Source organism: Lepisma saccharinum, chromosome 4 (genome assembly GCF_977018435.1).
Source record: "Lepisma saccharinum chromosome 4, izLepSacc3.1, whole genome shotgun sequence".
NCBI classification, from domain to species: domain Eukaryota; kingdom Metazoa; phylum Arthropoda; class Insecta; order Zygentoma; family Lepismatidae; genus Lepisma; species Lepisma saccharinum.
The window spans coordinates 67,798,204-67,819,430 of NC_139232.1; the positions used below are offsets into that span (position 1 = coordinate 67,798,204).

At 40.2% G+C, this 21,227-nt stretch overlaps 1 protein-coding gene across 2 annotated transcripts in view; it reads right to left on the minus strand.

The window, feature by feature from the left end:
• Nucleotides 1-18,040, minus strand: part of DCX-EMAP (Doublecortin-domain-containing echinoderm-microtubule-associated protein) — a 142,518-nt gene extending 124,478 nt beyond the window's left edge. Inside the window, exon 1 of one of the 2 annotated variants that reach the window (XM_083120672.1) lies at nt 16,830-18,040. In XM_083120672.1, coding sequence (XP_082976798.1) covers nt 16,830-17,615 — 786 coding nt within the window. In that variant the 5' untranslated portion in view covers nt 17,616-18,040. The remainder of the gene's footprint in view (nt 1-16,829) is intronic. The other variant, XM_083120673.1, reaches the window with a different exon arrangement.
• Between the last annotated feature and the right edge of the window lie 3,187 nt (nt 18,041-21,227).

Sequence of the window (21,227 nt, forward strand, 5' to 3'; positions counted from 1 at the left end):
AAGACACAACAAACAACCTACTCCCCTGGACAATTAGTGTATATTTTGGACACTACCCCTCATCCCCACGTACCCAAGGCATTTTCCTCCTCCTACAAATTTCAAGGGAAAATAATTTCACAAAACGACGCCAATTCCTATTTGGTGGAATACACCGATGGTCGTGGCAAACTGAAAACTGATGCTATCACGATTCACCGTTTGAAAACAAGGCACCTTGACTCGGAAGAGTCTGTCACTTAAATATTCAATTTTTCACCGTTGCACAGTCCATTCACACTTTATAAATATTCTTTTCGCACCCACATGTCAATATAATACTTGTATTTTCGCATTTTTTTTTCTTCGCAACGCGATTTTTTCACCAAGCCGCACACAACAACGAGCACATGTAAAAACGGAAGTTCCGACATTTTGATTCACATAGTACCCTCTTCTTCCTGTTCCCTCCTCCTCAAATACTGTACACATAAAAGAGTCGGGAATTAACTTTAAAAGCAAGTTCGAAGACTAAAATAAACTTTTAATATTCCACAAAATAATAATAACGAAGTAGAAAGTAAAAACGGCCAATCAGGAACGTAGTCTCTCATCTGACTACTGGTTGAGTACGTGAATTTTCACTCGCTTGAGACAACGCGATTTTTTTTTCTGTCTGCAGCAAGCAGATGGTAAAAAAAAAAAAAACTCGCACAAGTATCTGCGCATGCGCGACCTACCCGTAGACGAATCTCGCACAGCTGACGATGTAGCAATCGCCTCGGCTCGAGCAAATACATCGCGGAGCGCAAAACGTAAACAAATGGTAATAAAATACAAACAAATAAAAATGCAGAAGTTTATATTATAAACTATTCAGTCTCGAGAATCTCTTGCATTACAGCTTGTTATTCCTTCTCTTTTCAAATTTATCATTAGTGCTCTTTTACCTTTTTATTTGAGTAGCTAACTCGGAAAACATTTTTTTCATCACAAATCTCATGCTTAATACATATTTTTTTTTATGCAAACTCAGTTTTAAATTTGTATCTTTGTCCCTTTCAGGGTTCACTACCGACAATGGCAGTAATGTTACTACTTTCCCTTTTTTCCCTCATTTTTTCGGTCACCACGGCGACTGAACATGTGAAAATCATCTCGGGAATTTATCTGAAAGAACTACCAGGAACCATCCCTTATCATTATACCATCCCCATCTACTATAATGTGAAATTAGAAATGCCTAAACCCCAGCACTTCCCATCAACACTACATAATGCCATGTGCAACAAAGGCGACGAAGATTCCAACCAATGTAAACTTGCGGTCCAACTCCAAAATTTTCATTCACACCTTTTTTTCACACCTTTCCCTCTTCACAAGACCCACTCCCAACACTTCCGTAGTTAGACAAAAACGTGCACTCCTTGGCTTTATAAGTAGCATTGCTAACTATTGCTGTGATTTTGCCACTACTAAGCAACTAGAACCCTTATTCCAAAATGCTCATGAAGTAAAACAAACGATATCTAACATTAAACTACAACTGCAAGCTAATCATATTTTCTATCAAAATTTAACTGGTGAAATTCACTCTTTCCAACATCAGATTGAGGATGTTTTTACTGAATATGCTAACCACTCTGATAGTTTGGCTAGAAATCAGGCAGCATTAATTAATAAACTCAAAAATTTAACAATCAAAGATGCGCATCAAGCACAGGCATATCTCATCGAATTTATGACCCTAACCTTACAGCTTAGCCAAATTTTCACCCTTTTTGAATATGAGAATACCATTAACAATTGTAAACATCATTTTCTCTCTGAACATGTAGTATCTAAAACAACACTGCACCGAGACTTGAAAAAGATTCAAAAAAATATTCTTCCTACTGGATTTGATATAGCGATTCCTCTCACCCTTATTGACATGTATTATCAGATACCACTGTCCCAATGCAGAATTTCTGCTGATGCTGTCAATATTGAGTTGAAGGTGCCTATCACTTCCACTCAGAAGAAATATAAACTTTATTTAGCAATCCCTGTCCCCTTTTCATATCAAAATTTAACATGCGTAGTGTCGCATAATCCATCGTATATCGCCATTGATGATTCTCATAATGTTGTCACTATTAGCGGTACAGACCTTGAAAATTGTCAGGTCCATACACAGAAATTGTGCCTTCTGCCTTCTCACACAGGAAGACACGATGGGCTCAATTTCTGTTTTTCCAAATTGATTCAAGCAACAACCGTGGCTGATACGATGAATGGGTGTACCTACACATGTCACGAATCCCACCTCACTGATGTGGTCAAATTAGATTTGAATGTTTATGCAATAATTAATCCTCCTCCTACCATCACCTTTTTTTATGCTAATGGCTCCACTTTACATTATAATCTTACCACTTTTCACGAACCCGGTGCAGTATTGTTACACGTGGCTTACCGTACAGATGTACTTATCACCCCCGATATCAAAATTCACGCTATCTTTCCTTGTGGTTTCGATCATTCAACCATCCACCGAACAATTCATATCCTTCCTGCTGCCTGGACCAACAATCCCAATTTTCTACTCGACACCCATTATAAGATTTCCCCCCTTGTGAATGCAACGGCTCTTTATCATAAACAATGGACATTTCATATCCCTCACCTTAACCTCTCCCAATATAAAGTTCTTGACATCCCTCCTATAACTCCACTTTACAGACATGCGGATTTTCCTATCATTATAATTTTTGTCTGGCTCACATGTCTCACTCTAGGTGTCATATACCAATTTAAACTTCTCCACATTCCCCTTTTCTTATGTTTTACTTCTAAGGCTCGTGCACTTACCCCTCATGACCTTGTAAAATCTCCTGCTCATACAACCACCTATCTCTTCTTAATTTTCATAGCTCTGCTGCTTCTCTGCATTTGCATTACCTACATGTACTTACGTCTAAAACGTCACACTTCTTGCTGTTCATGTTGTCACCGGCGAACCCCATCTCCTCCTAAGACATGTTCCGTCCCTATTATTAGTTCTCCTATTTCTGTAGCTGCTATATCTCAACGTCCCGCACATTCCCCACCTCCCCCTCCCACTCTTCGTCAACTTACAACTCCCACTCGCTTAGCTCCTCCTCTTCCCACACGTATCACCTTCGATGATGGCTACTGTCTACCCACCCCTGTCATTTCACTTATGTCACCTTCGACTCCAACCTTTACTCTTCCGCACTTAGGCGAACACCTTTTATTATAACTTCCCCTTCCCTACGCTTGTCGGCTCCCCCTTGCACAACGTCACCATCTGGCCATACTACACTCACGGCGTTCTCAAGCTTCTCTTCGGCAGTTCCGCATAGAGCCAGTCACCCAGCAGTCGGTCAGCGAGGAATTATCATGGCGCAGCAGTCATCCTGGAGCAGCTGTACAAGCAGCCAGCCAGCAGCCATCTATTGCAGACATCATGCAGTCCTCATGCGGCTCATCATGCAGACATCATGCAGCCAGCCAGCCAGCAGGCATCCTATTGCAGCCAGCCAGACACCATGCAGACATCATGCAGCCAGCCAGCCAGGAGCCTTCCCATTGCAGCAGACATCATACAGCCAGGCACCCTGCTCATATTCTATTGCAGACATCATGCAGTCCTCATGCGGCTCATCATGCAGACATCATGCAGCCAGCCAGCCAGCAGGCATCCTATTGCAGCCAGCCAGACACCATGCAGACATCATGCAGCCAGCCAGCCAGGAGCCTTCCCATTGCAGCAGACATCATACAGCCAGGCACCCTGCTCATATTCTATTGCAGACATCATGCAGTCCTCATGCGGCTCATCATGCAGACATCATGCAGCCAGCCAGCCAGCAGGCATCCTATTGCAGCCAGCCAGACACCATGCAGACATCATGCAGCCAGCCAGCCAGGAGCCTTCCCATTGCAGCAGACATCATACAGCCAGGCACCCAGCACATATTCTATTGCAGACATCCTGATGCAGACATCATGCAGCCAGCCAGCCAGGAGCCTTCCTATTGCAGCAGACATCATGCAGCCGGCCAGCCAGCAGATATCTTATTGCAGCACACGATGCAGACATCATGCAGCCAGCCAGACACCATGCCGCCATCCTGCAGCAAGCACATAAACATGTAGCCAGCAGACCACAGGCAGCCTGCAACTCAGCATACCACCAGCGGTCAGCATTCCAGCTGAACATGCAGCCAGACCCATGCAGTACAGCTATGCCGACAGCTTCAACTTTTTTTTTTTTTTTTTTTATTTTTCCACATTATTATATACAGGGTTTTTATTTTTCTTTACTCAATGTACTTTCAATTATTATTTCCAAATATACTCTACATAACCATCTCTACTCTGCTTCGTAACCACTCACAGTGGATACATCTTGGTCAGGGGAATGATGAAGGAATTGGGAGCATAAAAGTCGAAACATTAATTTGCCTCAAACATCGCTCTGAAGCTCGCAAGTTGAACGCTCATTTGCCCCACATTCCACCGGATGCAGAGCCGAGCAACCAGAATTTTCCACTCGGCTCTGCACACTCAGCAAGGCAACGGCCCTCGCCAGCGGTGAGTGCACCTCCACTGTAAATTTCCATCTGCATCCAGGGATACCCCAGGTGCACAGTGGAGGTACAAAGTCCACCAACCTATGACTCAAATCCAATGTATAAAACCGCTGGAGACAGTAAATCGATCTCTCACTTCGCTCCAATATCACCACCAAACTGATCGACGAGAAGAGGACGACGGCCTGCTGAGAGATCGCGACACTACGAGGCGGCAACAAGCGAGAAGTCCATAAGCAGTCCGGATTAAGCCAACCGAAGAATCTGCAAGAATAAAACAAGTCGCCGAATTGCCTGGCGTCTCTTATCGTCATCTTCGATCTCTCCAGCGGACACCTGTCACCGTCGCCGACGCCAGAAGCCCAGGGCCAGACCAACAGCAAGGGGTGAGTAGCGTTCAACAACACAGGCTCCCAACAATCCTTCATCAGCCTCCTTAAGGGTAGAGGTGGTTAGCCAAGTCAAACTTAAGACCTATAGTATTTATCTGAGCTACGTCCCGGCGTGACTCGATCCCGTACCTTACCCGACGTCACGCTACAATATACATACATACATACATACGTACATACATACATGCATACATACCCACGCTCCAAGCACCCCTTCCCACATATACGTTTACCGATATATACTGTATATATAGTGCGTCTAAGGTCCTGTGCTTCGGACTCCGACTTCGGGACGGCATGGGTTCGAGTCCACCTGGGTTCATTTTCTGGGTTCTCGACCTGTGTATAAGACCGGTGGCAACCCACCATCGTGAGGAAATTGGGGAGCTACGAGTGCGTAGCCCTGTCTCTGAAATCTCCTATAACGGCTGGAGGTTCGACGTGCTGACCTCACGTCACCTCATTACCGGTAGAAGATCTCCACACCTCTATGAAGGATTGTGGGAGGGAGGCTCGCAGTCGGGAGATCGGCCTAGACCCTACAAGGGTTGTCGAGCCAAGGGTTGTTATTTATTATTATATATAGTACTCTCTGTCTGTGCAGTGGCTCTTCCATCAAATTTGGCGTTAATGCGGAGAAGTGAACAACGAAAGTTGATTTTCATACTTCAAATATTTTATCCTGGACACGTTCCGTAGTTCAGAAATCACTCACGAGATGGCACGGAAGTTCCACAGTCGCCTCAATGGCAGATCGCGTAAAAAAGGAGTTAGAATGTAAATAAATAGAGTGACAAAACGGCTTTTCAGGCTGAGAAAAATTTAGTATCCGTCTGTCATGATTTAAGTACTAGAACCACAAAGTCCTAGAAGAGTTAATTTTAATTATTGCGGCAATACTTGGCAGAAGAAAATATAACATTGCAGTGGGGAACTCGTCGGCATGTACGTAGCTATGCATTATTCCCAAAGTATTTGCATCAGTTTTGGTTGATTTGTTTTAAGTTAACTTTTATGCACAGAAAGGTCAATCAGGACTGGATCTACAGATTAATGTGGAATCCGAACCACGGGGTATCGAACTCGGGACCCCTTGATTACAAGGCGACGACGTTACTACTACGCCATCGGGAGGCCACATCGGTTTTGGGATATTATATTGATGCAAATATGTCTTTCTTGTTTCATTGGCAGAGTGTTTGTAGGTCCTACAGCTTTTATATAACATTCAGACCTATACATGTGCACAGACCGTGGGGATTGGTGGGGCCTTATCCCCCCAATGACCTAAAATCCCGGATTACCCCCCCCCACACACACACACACAAATTTTATCCCCGGCAAAAGAAAAATATTTTTATCCCTGCCAGGGAAGTTTTATTCCTCATCAAAAATTGGAATTGAAAGCATATAGTATACAATTTCTTAAGTATGCAACAAACGCAACTCTAAAATCATTCGCGTCCATTAATGGTCCAGTCATCAAAGATTTTCCTGCTGAAAAATATGCATCCTTAGTAGATTAAAGAAGGGCGACTTTCTCCAGCTGGCCGACCTCATCGAACATGCATTGAAGTGGTCACAAGAAACTTGTAGGTACACACATAAAACTAAATGCATCATATCGGTGAATGCATCGATTGATGCAGTAAAGTGTGTTTTATGGCTTCTTCAAAGAATCAGATTCACATTTGATGCATTTGGGTGCATTTTTGTATGTCGTGAAAGAAACACCAAAGTGCATCATTTGATTCAAGTAAGGATTCCTTTCAGTCGAGATGCACTTCAATGCATCAGTTGATGGGTTTTGATGCACCATAATGCATCTTTTTTTGATGATGCACTTAAACGTTTCGTCTGAGCTACATAAACTCTGTAGCTCAGACCAAACTTTTAAGTGCATCATCCAAAAAGATGCAGGAAGGTGCATCAAGGAACATCAACTGATGCATTGAAGTGCATCTCGACTGAAAGGAATCCTTACTTGAATCAAATGATGCACTTTGGTGTTTCTTTCACGACATGCAAAAATGCAACCAAATGCATCAAATGTGAATCTGATTCTTTGAAGAAGCCATAAAACACACTTTAGTGCATCAATCGATGCATTCTGATGCATCAATCGATATGATGCATTTAGTTCTCTGAGTGTAGGTTAAATGGACATAAAGTTTGAACCTGGCAATTATAAATTTGGTCAGGTTTTCGGTGTTACTAGTCCGATAGCTATTTTTGTGTACGAGTTTGGGTTTTCCTAGAAGACACACAGTGGTTCGGATTCCACTTTAAACTGTAGGTCCAGTCCCGATTGGCCTTTCTCTGCATAAAGTGGACTTAAAACAAAAGAAACCCTCAAAGTACTATCCAAATTTTCCTTTCCACGTGTGCCCGCACATGCTACCATGCAAGTTCTTAGTTCACAATCTGGAGACGGTGATTTGGGAGACCTCTGTTGGCGTTCCTCTCAACTACGAAAGCAAGGAATGCGCTAAGTTTACGAAACGTTATTGATCTGTGAGATCTCCTGCGCAGATTAGGAGGAACTGGAAAAAGAGGACAGGCGGAGCGAGAGGGAGGGCTGGATGGAGCAACTGAGAGGCCTACATGTGATTCTTACGTCATGCTGCACTTTTACCGCAACTTTTGAAGTAGTCCTAGCGTATGTTCGAGCTAATTTTCCGTGCAGCTGGGCCTACGTTTCTACAAAAACGTTATACAGGGTGGTCCATATGTCTTGTTACCCCCCGAATCAATATCTTGTTATTTCTAATTCAGTGTTTCTTTTGCAGAGATGGCTGACACAAGCTCCTACAATGTAGAAGAGCGCCTTGTTGTCAGTGTTTGGGCCCATGAACGTCCACATACCGGCAAGACCATGGAGGATGTGCGACGAGATTTCACAAGACGATTAAAAAAAAATGCACCACCAAAAGTGACAATACTGCGTTGGGAAAAGAAACTGTTTATGTTGGGATGTATCAACTACAAACCGAGGCCTGGTGCATCAACCAAAAGACAGAACACATGTGCAGGAGTGGAGGCATCTGTGCTTCGGTCACCACAGAAGTCTGCTGAGCTTGGAATCCCGAAAACAACAATGTTACGACACATGAAGAAGGATCTTGAATTGAAATCCTTTAAACCAGGAAGCGTCAACGAGCTCAGTGATGATGACATGCGTAGATGACATGCAGCATGTGGAAGAATGTTGGAGGTATTTCCGACACTCCCGCAGCGAACTGACCTTTTCTTCTCCGATTAATGCACAATATATCGAAGTGCACGTGCAAGGAATGTGTATTCTGGTCCAAGGAAAATCCGCATTATTACGAAGAGATGGAAAACAACCCCCGACATGTGATGCTCTGGGTCGCTATGTCCGCTAAACACTTGATAGGTCCCTCTTTCTTCGATGGCATAGTCAATCAACACTCCTATCTCGCCATGTTACGGTCATTTTTTGTTCCACAGCTCCAAAGAATGAATCTCCTGGGACGTTCCTGGTTTCAACAGGATGGAGCACCGCCCCACTATGCCATCGCTGTCAGGGAATATTTAAGTGAAGTGTTTCCCAATAGGTGGATAGGACGCGGATCGGTACATCATCCGGCGCCTCTGGATTGGCCTCCCAGAAGCCTTGATCTCTCGTCTTGTGACAATGCCCTCTGGGGCATTATTAAGGAAAAGACATCACAACAACGATACCAAACAACAGAACAATTAAAGGACACTATTAGGGCAGCCTTTCAGACAACAATCACGAAAAATTTGCTTCGTAAAATCTCACACAGGTCATGGCGCCGTGTCATTTTTTGCCATGCAAATAATGGTGGTCATACTGACCTTTTGGATGCGTGAACAACATCCTGGTTGACGCTGAATCCATACGTCTTACAAATTGTTATATTGTTGTTATCATAATATAAAATTATGTAAAATTGTTGGTGTCACACGACATATGGAATGAATGGCTACCTTACACTTCATTATATTATATTGTATTATTATAAAGTTGTATTATTATCAAGTTATGTAAAATTATGGGGGTAACAAGACATATGGACCACCCTGTAGATAACTATTATTTATGCTTCTTATTCTTTCATGTAATAATATCATGGACTAGACCAACGATATTATTATATGGCCATCTAAAACACAGAGTAGATCTACAGTAGAGCAATACTTGTTCATATTTTCACCGATAGAAGTCATATTTTTTGTAACTAGTTTGTTCTAGAAATAAACCTAAGAAACTACTTTCTGAAAATAGATATCGGAGAATACTATCTGAATAAATATATGTAAAAACATAAAAAGTAATTGTATGAGGTGTTCTCCTTCAGGTCTTTTGCACAGTAATTTGGTGCTAGAATATCTCTGATATATTAATATTTGTATATTTGATTTTACAAACATATATTTGATATAATTCATGCTCTTGAAAAACCCTATAAAGTGTCAAGGTAACGACACAATTATCATTCTGAATAGGCCTATTGTAATGGACAATGAAATGTCTATGTAGAATGAGGTATACAGTGAAATCGTGTTTCTATGCAAAGGGTTTCGTTAATAGCAAATTTTATTATGTTCAATCTATGCCTTAGCCATCGACTCACACATAATGTGAACCCAGGAATTTTCTACGAGCGAGTTTAACCAAAATGTGAAAAGTAAAAGGTAAAAAAAAAACAAAAAAAACAGAAGAAACTGGTGTGGTTCTTATTCTCAAGCAACAACTTTGGTAGGAGATGTGTGCTGTTCCAAACAGTGACTCTGTAATTTGAAAATGAGAAATCTTCCATTATAAAATTGTGGAAAAAAGTAATTTTCTCTATAACATGATGGACCAAGGGGCCTCCATACCCCTCCGCCCTTCCGTGGACCCATGGACTCAAATTACATCCATATTACAAATCACGGTACATAATATTATACTATAGTACTGTGTCATGAATGGCATGTGGAGGGGGGGAGGGTACGGCCACATTCTCGATCTCGGCCATTTTAGAGATGATATGATCAGTACCACGCTCCGGTCGTCTTTACCCCTCTTGGTTGCACCCATGTACCCATTGATTTGAGGCTGGGCAAAAAAAATGCAATGAATGAGAGAACTGATGGATAAATCATATCCATTTACTTGTCTCTGAAAGTAATGCTTCTTCTTGTAACAGTCCCCTTTTGATTTAGTGGTTAGGGTACGAATATGCAAACCGAGGAGCCCATAATTCAAATGCAATGCTAATGGGTTTATTTTTGGCACCCTTGTGTATTACCACGTACTAACTGCCCAGTAACGACACCAGGGAGAGGGGGGCAGGGAGCGGATGACTCCCTCGGTAATTAGGTCCTCATCCACCACCCAAACAAACAAAATAAATGGATAAATAAATTCTATTTTAGCCTAAACGGCCAGCTTTTGTATGGTATTAGTGATATATGTTACTACCCCGAAGAAATATCTCCACCTCTTTCTGCGCCTCTCTATTTTTTTTTCTATCCATGTCACTTCGGCGACCGAAAATGTAGGAAAATAAAAGAACAATTATTCACAGTTATCTGCAATTGGAAAAGAAAACACTGCGATATAGCTCTCATAAACTAGTTGCTTGCTTCGCTAGCACTCGCTATGAACGCTGGCTGTTTTGTAAAAGAAAATTCGTAATTATGACTTTTATTCGAAAGAACTGAAGTAGACAAGCAAGATGGTCGTGTTTTTTTTCATCAGCTGGAGAAAGCTTCATTAACGATTCATTCCTAGTTTACACTTTTCACACGGGCGTGCTAAGGCATCGCATATCCTTGACCCCAACGAGTGCGGTTGCAGAGCCTCGTTTATGCTGACCGCATCACGTGCCATGCCGCCCCCTGCCCCACACCACTCCGTCGTTCACAGCTTCCGTTTTGAATAAATCGACCCAGAGGGTGAAGCTGCACCCTCTCGCCCTGTGAATGCGCCTTGTAACTAATAAAAGAGGAACGATTATGTACTTTCCACTTGGTGCGAAATCTTACATGGGAAAGGGTAGGGTGGCAGTAGAATATATATATTTAAAAAGTTCGAAAGTAAATTTTGTATATGGGAATCCTACAAATTCGGGGGCTATGGGGCAGCAGTTTTTCTGGGGAAACTTGGCCGACATTGTTCCCCTTTTAGTGTGAAAAATTATGAATGATTCCGGGGCAGTAAGGATATACATGCAAAGTGCTTTTGTATGTACAAATTATGTTTAATTTGTCTCCAAATTCATTTTTATTGTTATCTAGTGGCTGAATATTTTATAGAAGTATAATGAAACATGTCTGACTGTGTTCAGAACCATTAAGCTATCAGTCTTCTTTGTATACTTTGTGTACTTAGCCACATGGGATAGACAAGCCTAACTAAAGTTGTTATTGATAAATAAATGAAGAAACTATGACATGGCTCAGCAATTTCCTGATCAAGGAAATTTGTCAAGAAACGCATTGATTAAGCGAAAAAATTGGAGGGAAGTTGTCTTCAATAATGGTAAACTGAGACATAGATGGAGACACATTTCAAAATTATTGTTTCAATTGTTTAGATTCACCATTTAGACAAAGCTAATATAAAAATACCTTTTTACTAATTGTGTCATTCGGTTTTGTAAATGATTCTAAATGATTCAAGCTAGGATTTATTTATTTTGTGTTACCCGCTTTTCTGCCACATTTGGCCAAAAGTGAAGATGAGGTAAATGATGATAAGGCGAAATGGATGAAAGCAGAATGAAAAACACATATGGACGACACAACGCAAGCACAATAGAGGATTATATACTGTGAGTCCAGACACCAGAGCCTTATTAGCCTGCATAATGCAGTCTTTTGGGTGTCTTCACAGTTGGTTCCCCCTTACACCACATTGAAGGTAGGCGATTGCTCGTGAACACGCTGCTAATACTCTTTCAGACATTTAGATAGGGGAGGGTGGGGCAAGTGAGACAGGTTGGGCAAGTGCTTCCACCTTAGCTAAATTGTAGACCATTATAGGAAATGACTGCGCGAGAAGCTAGTTGGTGTCATGGAAGCTGGAGAGGCTGTGCGTGAAGACGTTGTACGCTCAATTGAAAATTGACGATTTCATAGGTATATATTTATTTTCGGTGTTTTCTTTATAAGGATTATGGTGTATATTTCGTCAATAAATTTTAACACTTGTAATACATTTATTGCATAACATATCTCTTTATGAACCTCATACTGACATACGGTGAATGTAGCATGATTAGACTGGCATATAGGGTTCAAGCAAATAAAACCTGTGGGGGTGGGGTCAGATCTTAGACGGTCGTACTTGTTCCAAGGTTGATTGATTCACTGATACGTTTTTCTTCGTTGCTTTACCACCGTTAGTTTAATTTTAAGCAGTATGCGTGCTAAATTTTTCGTTCTGTGGAATGCCCACTCATTTCTTTTGCCAGTTAATTTTCTTGTGCGAAGGACTCCCCAACGCATTCCAATCATATGAACAAATGATTTAAGTGATTTAGAACGTTTGTCTGGTGAAAGTTATTTGGCAAGTTTCATTGTTCAATTTCTGTATCTGGCTGGTCTCATTTGCACTGCAGACTTGATTTATTTCAATTTTAACAGAGAAGTTTTTTTTTTATTTGAACTAGATAACAATGTTCATAACTGTTCTACGTGTAGGTAAAGGTTTGTTTCTTCTCAAATAAATAATGTGCACACTATGACCTTTCTCTTCTTAAGGGGTCTCACTTGCCCCACTCTACCCTACATTTGATATACTTCTTCTTGTACTCATAAATATTATTTTACAACAAATAGAGGTTTAAAAAACTAATATATGTATTATAATGCATTAAATATAATGATAGGGCTACACGATACAAGTACCCAATAGAATGTAATTTAAAATTCGCGATAAAGTTCATGTAAAAGCAACGTAATGCATACTTCAACTACGATCAAAGAAAGCAGATAAAAACTACTTAGTATACAAATGAAGAAATCACGATTTACAATATTTAGGAATAGTGATATTTAAACTAAAATTTACAGCTCTTCACATTCCAGTATGCAAGAAAAACAATTCTTTTTGTCAATCTACTAAAGAAATTGAGGTGAAAACTACACAAGATACTAAATTGTACATTTTAATTGGTAGCTAGGTAATGTGAATCAATATTAATTATCTTGAATTGACTACTCAGTGCAATCACTGTGTGATAAAATATCTCATGCAAAATGTAATGAGTATTTAAATATTAGCTTTGCATTTGTTTTTTTACAGCATGTTGAGAAATCTAATAAACAGCATTGGTACACTATAAAAATACAGTTATTTTCTAGTATGGAACTGATATTAAAAAGTGATTTCAAAGTTTCCCCATGGTTGAATATACTAATTGTTTGGTTTCACTGAGAGATGCGTTATTTCATTATGAATATAAGAATTAATTTCCTGCAAATATTGTTTCCTGGTTCAAGTATTCTACACAATTATTACTAAACCACATTGTGTCTAGGAGTAATAGAGAAATACTTACATACTAAAAATATCACTCTCCCCCACAGTTTTATGAATGTAGTCAGATATGTATTGTCATAGTGAAGATTTTTTTAGAAAAGTGTACGAAACATGATTTTAGTTTTGTCTAGTAGACCTTGAGAATTATATTTTTTGGGACTATGACATGTTTTTGGTAGGTACTAAACTGTAGTAAAGAAATTAGCATAATTTTATCTTGAGAGAAAATACTATTTGGTTATTGTAGTACATTATGTGGTGATAATGTTTAATACATACGAAGTGATATGAAATAATTAAAAAAGCTTCCAAGCATTTACTGGGGAGAAATAAAAGAACTTACTGGAAATTTTCCGTCATTATAACAAGCAGAGTAATTAAAGGTAGTTTTATGGTGATAATTCTTTTGTACATTCTCTTGTATTGAATAACGAATTGGGATCCAAGCTACTACACCACGTTTCCTGAAAAAGAAATGGGAGAATGAAGTGTGTGGGGACTTATTGGAACACAAGGATGTGCATTGTACATACCTGCCGTAGTTCTGCTACAATACACACTAAACAATTATCGTTGTAATGTAATTTGACAAATCATCGCCATTTGCTTGTGCTTCATACGAACATTTTCTTGAACATAAAGTTCTATACTTCTGTCTTATGACGATTTTATGTCAAGAATATTGCAAGTTTTACTTTCACAAAACTAAAAACTGAGAAATATCAGTACTATTGATACACGTTTCTAATCACTTGTGGTAATGCTGAATACATATTTGTAAAAAAATATAATATTTTCACCGTTACTATGTATTCAGCTAAGGAAATCTACTTCTGCAGTTTCAGATAGAATTAGTATTTGTTGAAAATGGATAGGACAGAAATGCAAGTGAAGCTTATAATTCTTTTGTGGAAGGAAAATTTATATCAACAATTTAGATACACCATTTTGATTTGCATGAATAGGTGAGAATTAGATAAAGGCAAACTTTGATGAAATGATATAAATGATATTAATATGTGGATATTTAGTAACGAAGCAGGCTATGCAACCATTCATTCAATGTATTGTGTATTGTGATTGCAAAATGTGAGAACTGTGTAGGAAGCAAGCAACTTCCTTTCTTCTGTTTTACGCTTATCTGTTACATAGAATTAAAAAAAGTGATTTTGACTGAGATTTACTATGAAACTTATAGCAACTTCATATTTGTAAAGTCTGTGCATTCATGGCACAGTAAGTGAACTGATGAGTCATATTTTGTAAGCATTGTGTTTATTTATTTGTCCATGTAAAAGCTTAGCATAACTTCCGTGCACTTTGCTTCTCACCATGTGCCAAGTGTTATTTCCTCAGAGAGTTTTTAATTTTTTTTCATTTTTTGGGGTGTAGAGTAACTATTTTGCTTGGTTCCTCGATTTCTATTCAATGTGCTTAGTTGCAGTTCCATCTTATGAAAAACTAAATATGCTGACCAAGGCAGAAATTTATTTTATTATAAAACATAAACTAAACGTAATGTTTCAACCTTCTAGCCAGGTCTTCTTCAGACTCTGCACCAAGGTGTTATAGTTCCATGTTATGGTACACATGCAAGGAAAGAAGTGACACATGTACCATGCTACCAAATACATTCACTTGTTTTCCATAGTTGTAAAAGCTATCATCTTTGATGAATAAGCTTTCGATTCCTTGTGAAGTGTCAATTCTTAAATTGTGATTTAGTTTCTAATTATTGGACATATAAAGTCTGTACTTGCGATAGTGTCTAAAACATAATGGGATGATGTAGCCTGTTACAATTATTTTGTGACCGATCAGAAATTACCGCAGACTGTCTGTGACATGACTATCATCTTGGAACCAAAGGGTACTAACATGCAGATTGAAAACTCGGATTCAGCTCGCCTTTCTAGCAAAAATTTATTATATATTAGTTTCTAAAGATGATCCCAATAAGCATGCGAGTGGTGACGAGAAGTAGCACTTGGAGGATGTAGAATTACAGTAATAAATGCATTTTGAGAGCAGTAATTTGTTAGAATTTTCAAAGAACTGTCAGTTAACACATAGTAAACAAAATTTACAAAATAAGGGAACATTTTGTTTAAAAGATACTTTATTGATACCAAAAACGAATCATTTTTTTAAAATGATTGGATTGGTAAAGATGAAGCGGGAAGTGACAAAACATATTACTGAAGCATGTTGAAAAATTGCAAGATTATTATAAACATCTCAAATAATAAAATTGAAAATAATTATAATACATATACCCAAGCATTAGAAAGTAACAACTATGTACAGAAAACATGTACACTTATTTTTCTCTAGAAAAATTCAATTGGTTGTATAAAGTATTGATGTTATGTGGTTTAGATTTTTAAGTTTGAAAACTTGTAAGTTATGAGGAGTCTGAAGAATTTTGAAAACTAATAAAAATGTTCATACTTCATTTGAAGTAAAAACAATGTACTTAATTTACTTATAATTTAAAATCACTATTAAAATGCATGCAGGGCAATATTTATTCAAATCATATTACTAATATGATAGTAGAAACATGGTACTGGATTTCTGTCGCATCGAAGAAATACAATAGCTGATTTGATCATGGTGGCGCTGTAATGCATGCGCATGCGCCAACCGTACCAACACCCTCCCTCTGGTAAAAAACGTGGAGTGTTGCATTTATTATAATTACGATTATGACTTTAAGTTCTAATTCGATTAATATAATCCATTATATCTCACGTTATAGGCTTATTTTTTTTTAAATATAGCATATAGCACCAAGAGAAATGACTGCGCCCTTAAATGATTGTGAAGCCTATAAAAATGTAGGACACATGTATCGACTGTTTCATTGCAGGTCAATACTGGTTATAAAATTGTTTCATTTGTTGAATTATTAGGAGCTATGGTGTGTGTAAACAATATTTGGTTTCAGTAGAAATGGAAGCATGTGTGGAAACTGCATTCAGGCCATTTTTAACATAAAACATATGTTCGTAATCCTTGTTGTGTGCAAAATAGTAATTATCTGCGTTAATTGTAGTTAATTTGTTGTGCTCGTTGTGTGTTATCACAGGAATGTTTGCTTTACAAGGCTCTGTTGCTTTTGTCCTGTAGATTATAGCACCAGTTATATAATTTTACTAGTAATTTCTATTTTTATAACTGTTTTAGAGGGCGTGATGTGCATGATTTTTTGAAGATTTCTGTGTGCTAGTTTCCTTGGGGAACAGCAAGATTTTTGTAGGGGTGATGAGACCAGAGTATTTTAGGACAGTTGTGTTTCTTAAGGGTCTACATAGTAGCACAATTACCACTTACCTTGAAGGTTTTGTACGATGAACACACGTAGGCTCCTCCGTCGTCGAGTTCCTCCAGTCTGTACCGCCTCTCCCCATCCATGGTGAAAAGATACCGCACCCCGCGGGGAAGGTCCATGCGGAGGGAGAGCTTATCGAACAGGGCCTCCATGTTGATGATATCGCGGCCCGGCTTGAACCTGAACTCGATCCCGGGAAAGAAGGGGTCGCCATTTTTGAAGAAAGTCACCCGCCGCGCTTTCCAGTACGAGATGTTGGAGTACTTGCTCGGGACGTCCATCCCGGGCTGCGTGCTCAGGCCCAACATGCTGTCGTCCTTGGCCCGCGAAGACTTGGCGGTCCGTGTGCGACTCTTGCTGCGCGGTGGCGGCTTTTCCTCGCCCATGTCGAAGTCCACGGGGCTCGCCACGCGGGAGTGCACGGGCGTGTGTCGTTGGCGACCCCAGTACGACTCTTTCCGAGCCGCCACCGGTCGGAACGACACCTGCCCCTCTTCCTCTTCCTCCTCCACGTCTTTCTGTCTCTGGTCCTCCACGGAGTCTGTGTCTTCCGTCACGCTCACCTCGTAATGCTTCCCCGGATCTTCCCTGTTGGCATCACTCCCTATCCTCCTGACGTCCCCCTCCCGGAGCGGTGGTGCCGGAAGCGCCGGAAGCTGATCCTGAGGGATCTGCAGCGTGTCCTGCGATGTCAAGGAAGAGTCTTGCCCCAACGTGGCCTGCTGGAGCCTGCTCGGAACTCGCGGTTCTGGGTACTGGGCGAGCTGCGACACCGGACGCGTCAACATGACGTACACCGTCGCCCGAGCTTCACTTCTGGGCGGTACATAGCTGTCCACTACTCAAAGACACTGTCCAGAAGACGCACTTTTTTTCCACCAGTCAAATCTCGCATCCGTCTGGGTAACCTACTCTCGTAACAGTCCGGTTCGTGACCGCTCGGCCACTTCCATTTATAACCATCGCTCTCGTGTTTCTGCCGTGTTTACATGTATCCTGGTCAGCGCGGCGGTGCCAACTTGTTGCACCAATCCCTAAACAATGCAAGGTCGAGTCCGCATGCGTGTGGGTGGCTACGTGAGACGTGGCAACGTCGCTCGCCGCGGAGAACTGTTGAATCTGGGGGAAACGGGGCGGGGGCGCGGCGAGGGAGAAAGTGGGAAGTGTCGGCCCAGATTTTTCGGGCCACCGGACGCGCGATAGGAAGTCGCGGGGACCAATCACGTCTCGCGGAGAAGCTCGGTGGTTTTCATTTGCGTCGCTCAGGGGGAATCCCCCGTCGCAATGGCCGTCCGTGCGTGTGTCACCCGCGGAAGAAACTGCAATCTCCAGCACTTTCCAAGTCGAAGCGTGAGTCACACGTCCTCCAAAACGAAACTAGAGACGCGACCTTCTCTCTCCATCCCAAAACGGAAGACCATAAGTGACTATCTTGAATGAATCAGTGCGATTTTTCCACAATCCAAAATACGTCTTGCCACTGCTGCAAGTAGCAATTTATGCCTTGCGAAACAGAGATTCCTTATAAACCTTAACCGATCGATTCTCAGTGATTCATTACCATATTCATGAGCCCCCAACCGGAAAAGGCTTCGTTCAACGGAATGGAAAGTAGTCCCGCTGTACAACTCGAAGAAAACATTTTGTACCAAGCTCTTGTAGTTGCACTAAACAAAATTTCACGCTACAACGATTCCAGTTAAAACAAAAGAACGAGGAATCAATTACCTGCCTTATAAGTAATTCCACGAGATTCCGAAAGGTGTAATGTAACGTTAGAACCATGCCAGGGCGAAAATTCGATTCGCCTGTTGAATTCTTTCTTCTGCCGAACCGACGTGCAAAGTAGGCAACTTTTACTCTTTCATTTCCTTGTGGCGTGAAGGAAGAAAGTTTTTGGCTGGTCATCGATCGTTCTCGGCTTCAAATGAGAATGCTTAATGTATGAGGTGGCAACCCGGAGATCATAGGAAGCGCCAACAGGAATATTCTAATAAGTCTGTCCACCCGTAACTCCCCCATGTCTAGCGAATTCAAAATATTTGCTCGTTTTTATAGAAATTACTTTGTACAGTGAAGACCTTGGAATTCTTCCATCAGGAATGTCTGCTATTCGATATACTAATTTTGAGTTTGTTGGCTCTTCTTCCACTCTTGGCTAACCGCAACAATGAGGATGGGTGATGATTATGTGAAAGTGATGAAGGGACACTCACAAAGAACATGCAGGAAGTCGAACCACATTTGTTGGCGTCTCATTTCGAGGGAACCTCGCCACTCTCATGGAGTACACTTATTAAGTGCTCGCTAACTCATATTTAATAAATCTGATTCTACCATAGTATTTATTCGAACCATTATGTGTTTGTAAGTAAATGCAAAGCATTTGCATTCAAAATTGAAAGCGCACATTTCACAACTATGTCTTATTCAGTATGAGATTAACGTGAGAATGAATTAATTTTATAACGCTAAGATACAAGTATGGTTCATGTTTTCATCTTCATTCTCACTGCAAAAATAGGTATTAAATCATAGGATTTGGGAAATTGATTCTAAATCTCTCTAAAATATGTGCTACTTTTCTTTTTTAAAAATATCTAGGATCCGTTCATAATTTGTTCGCACTTAAACTTTTGATTTGATTCATTGAAAATGTTCTATTAACAGAAGTTTCAACAAAAATGTATTTTTGTTTCTTCTGCCATCTGTGGACAGTTTAGGTAATTCCAATCTTAGTAATAATGAATAGGTGTAGAACGGGATTTACCCAGATTTTTCTGAGGGTGTCGTTTTGTATTTATGCAATGCAAGTATAAATTTAGTGTATAAAGTATCATAAATTGGGCGTTATGAATTTTTTTTGTAGGTATCAAGTAAATTGTTTTGGGGGATTAGGAATGTTTGGGTGGGTGGACTTAAACTGGGTTTAAACACACAAAGATTGCATTGTCAGAGTATAGAATAAAGTAACAGCTTTCCACTATTCCCAGGAAATAAAACTCAATTTTTTTTCTTGCCTCAAGTCAATAAGAAACGTTAATGAAAGATGAGATGGTGATTTGAAATTGCATGATTATCTCAAATCTAGAGAATTTTTTGTGTGGAGTACACTGGAAAAACGTTCATAAAGTGCAAGTGCAATGACACATCTAGTCCCAGATTTCCAATATAAGGAAATTTTTCAAAGAGGCTGGTATTCCAGAACTACTCTTTATACATTACCATTACGACTTAGCTAATAATGCTTCACCGAGTCATTGTACTCATGGTGTCAGCACATAAATGTGTAATTTACCTCCGCTTCTTAACCAAGGCTACCAGTCACCCCATGGTACACCTCTTACCCCCAACTACACGAAAACATTAACAACAAAGTCTCTAGTTCTACGAGTAGTAAAACTTCAAACTATAACGCAACGACTGATTAATTTTAGATATATATTTACATGTTCATAGCAAATAGTTAATTTTAGTCTCTAGCTAAAGTGGTTCCAATCTCAGTGTACCAGGTTCCCCCTAATCGACAGTAGTGACTGGCTGTAGACCTGGTTACTACTGGACTCGATAGCCTGACTTCACGAGTGTGTGTGTGGAGGGGGGGTGCGCGCGTGTGTATGATGCCCTGTTTCCCCACATGAATTTGCCAAAAGCAAGTATGTGGATTAAATAAGAAATGTATATACCTTTTGACTCATGGGTAGAGCTAGTGGTATTTTCTGTACCAGAAAAGACTACAGAAAAACTATCGCAGCCTCTCCCCTGATAAAGGATACTCTCTTCTCACCTGGAAGTACTCCGCTGAAACTGTGTTCCAAACCTTTTTCCACCAGCCATCTCATATGCCTCCAATGACGACCCAAACCTGTAGAAAATTCCGACGATCGGCTCTCCAATGCTACCACAATCTGAGGTCGCAATTTCCTTTTGCAAGGGGCAAATTTTACCTTTTTATCCCAATTTTTCCCTCCCATCTAAAGAAATGATAAGCAAAATTAGTAGTATTTCGTTAGCCCATGTTTGTACATATCCAAAATCACAAATAAATCGACCACATACATGCTAATAGCCAGCCTCACCACCAGACGTCGCAGGTTCGATCACTGGTCAGGCATGGATGAACAATTATTTTTGTTCCATCACCAATTTCATAAGTTTATTGTTCATGTACAACGTCGCTATTAGCCAAAGATGTAGAAAAGTGACGTAAAATATAGAAATATAAATAGACATATAGGCTTAGATTCAAAAGAGTGGAAATAATACGTAACAGCAAAAGATATGGACATGAAACTGAGTCTGATACGTTCAAACTTCCCTGAAACTGTGGTATTTTAATCGAATTTCACTTTTGACTTAAAATTCGGTCCAACTTTCCCTGCAAGAAGGAAAATTTTTCT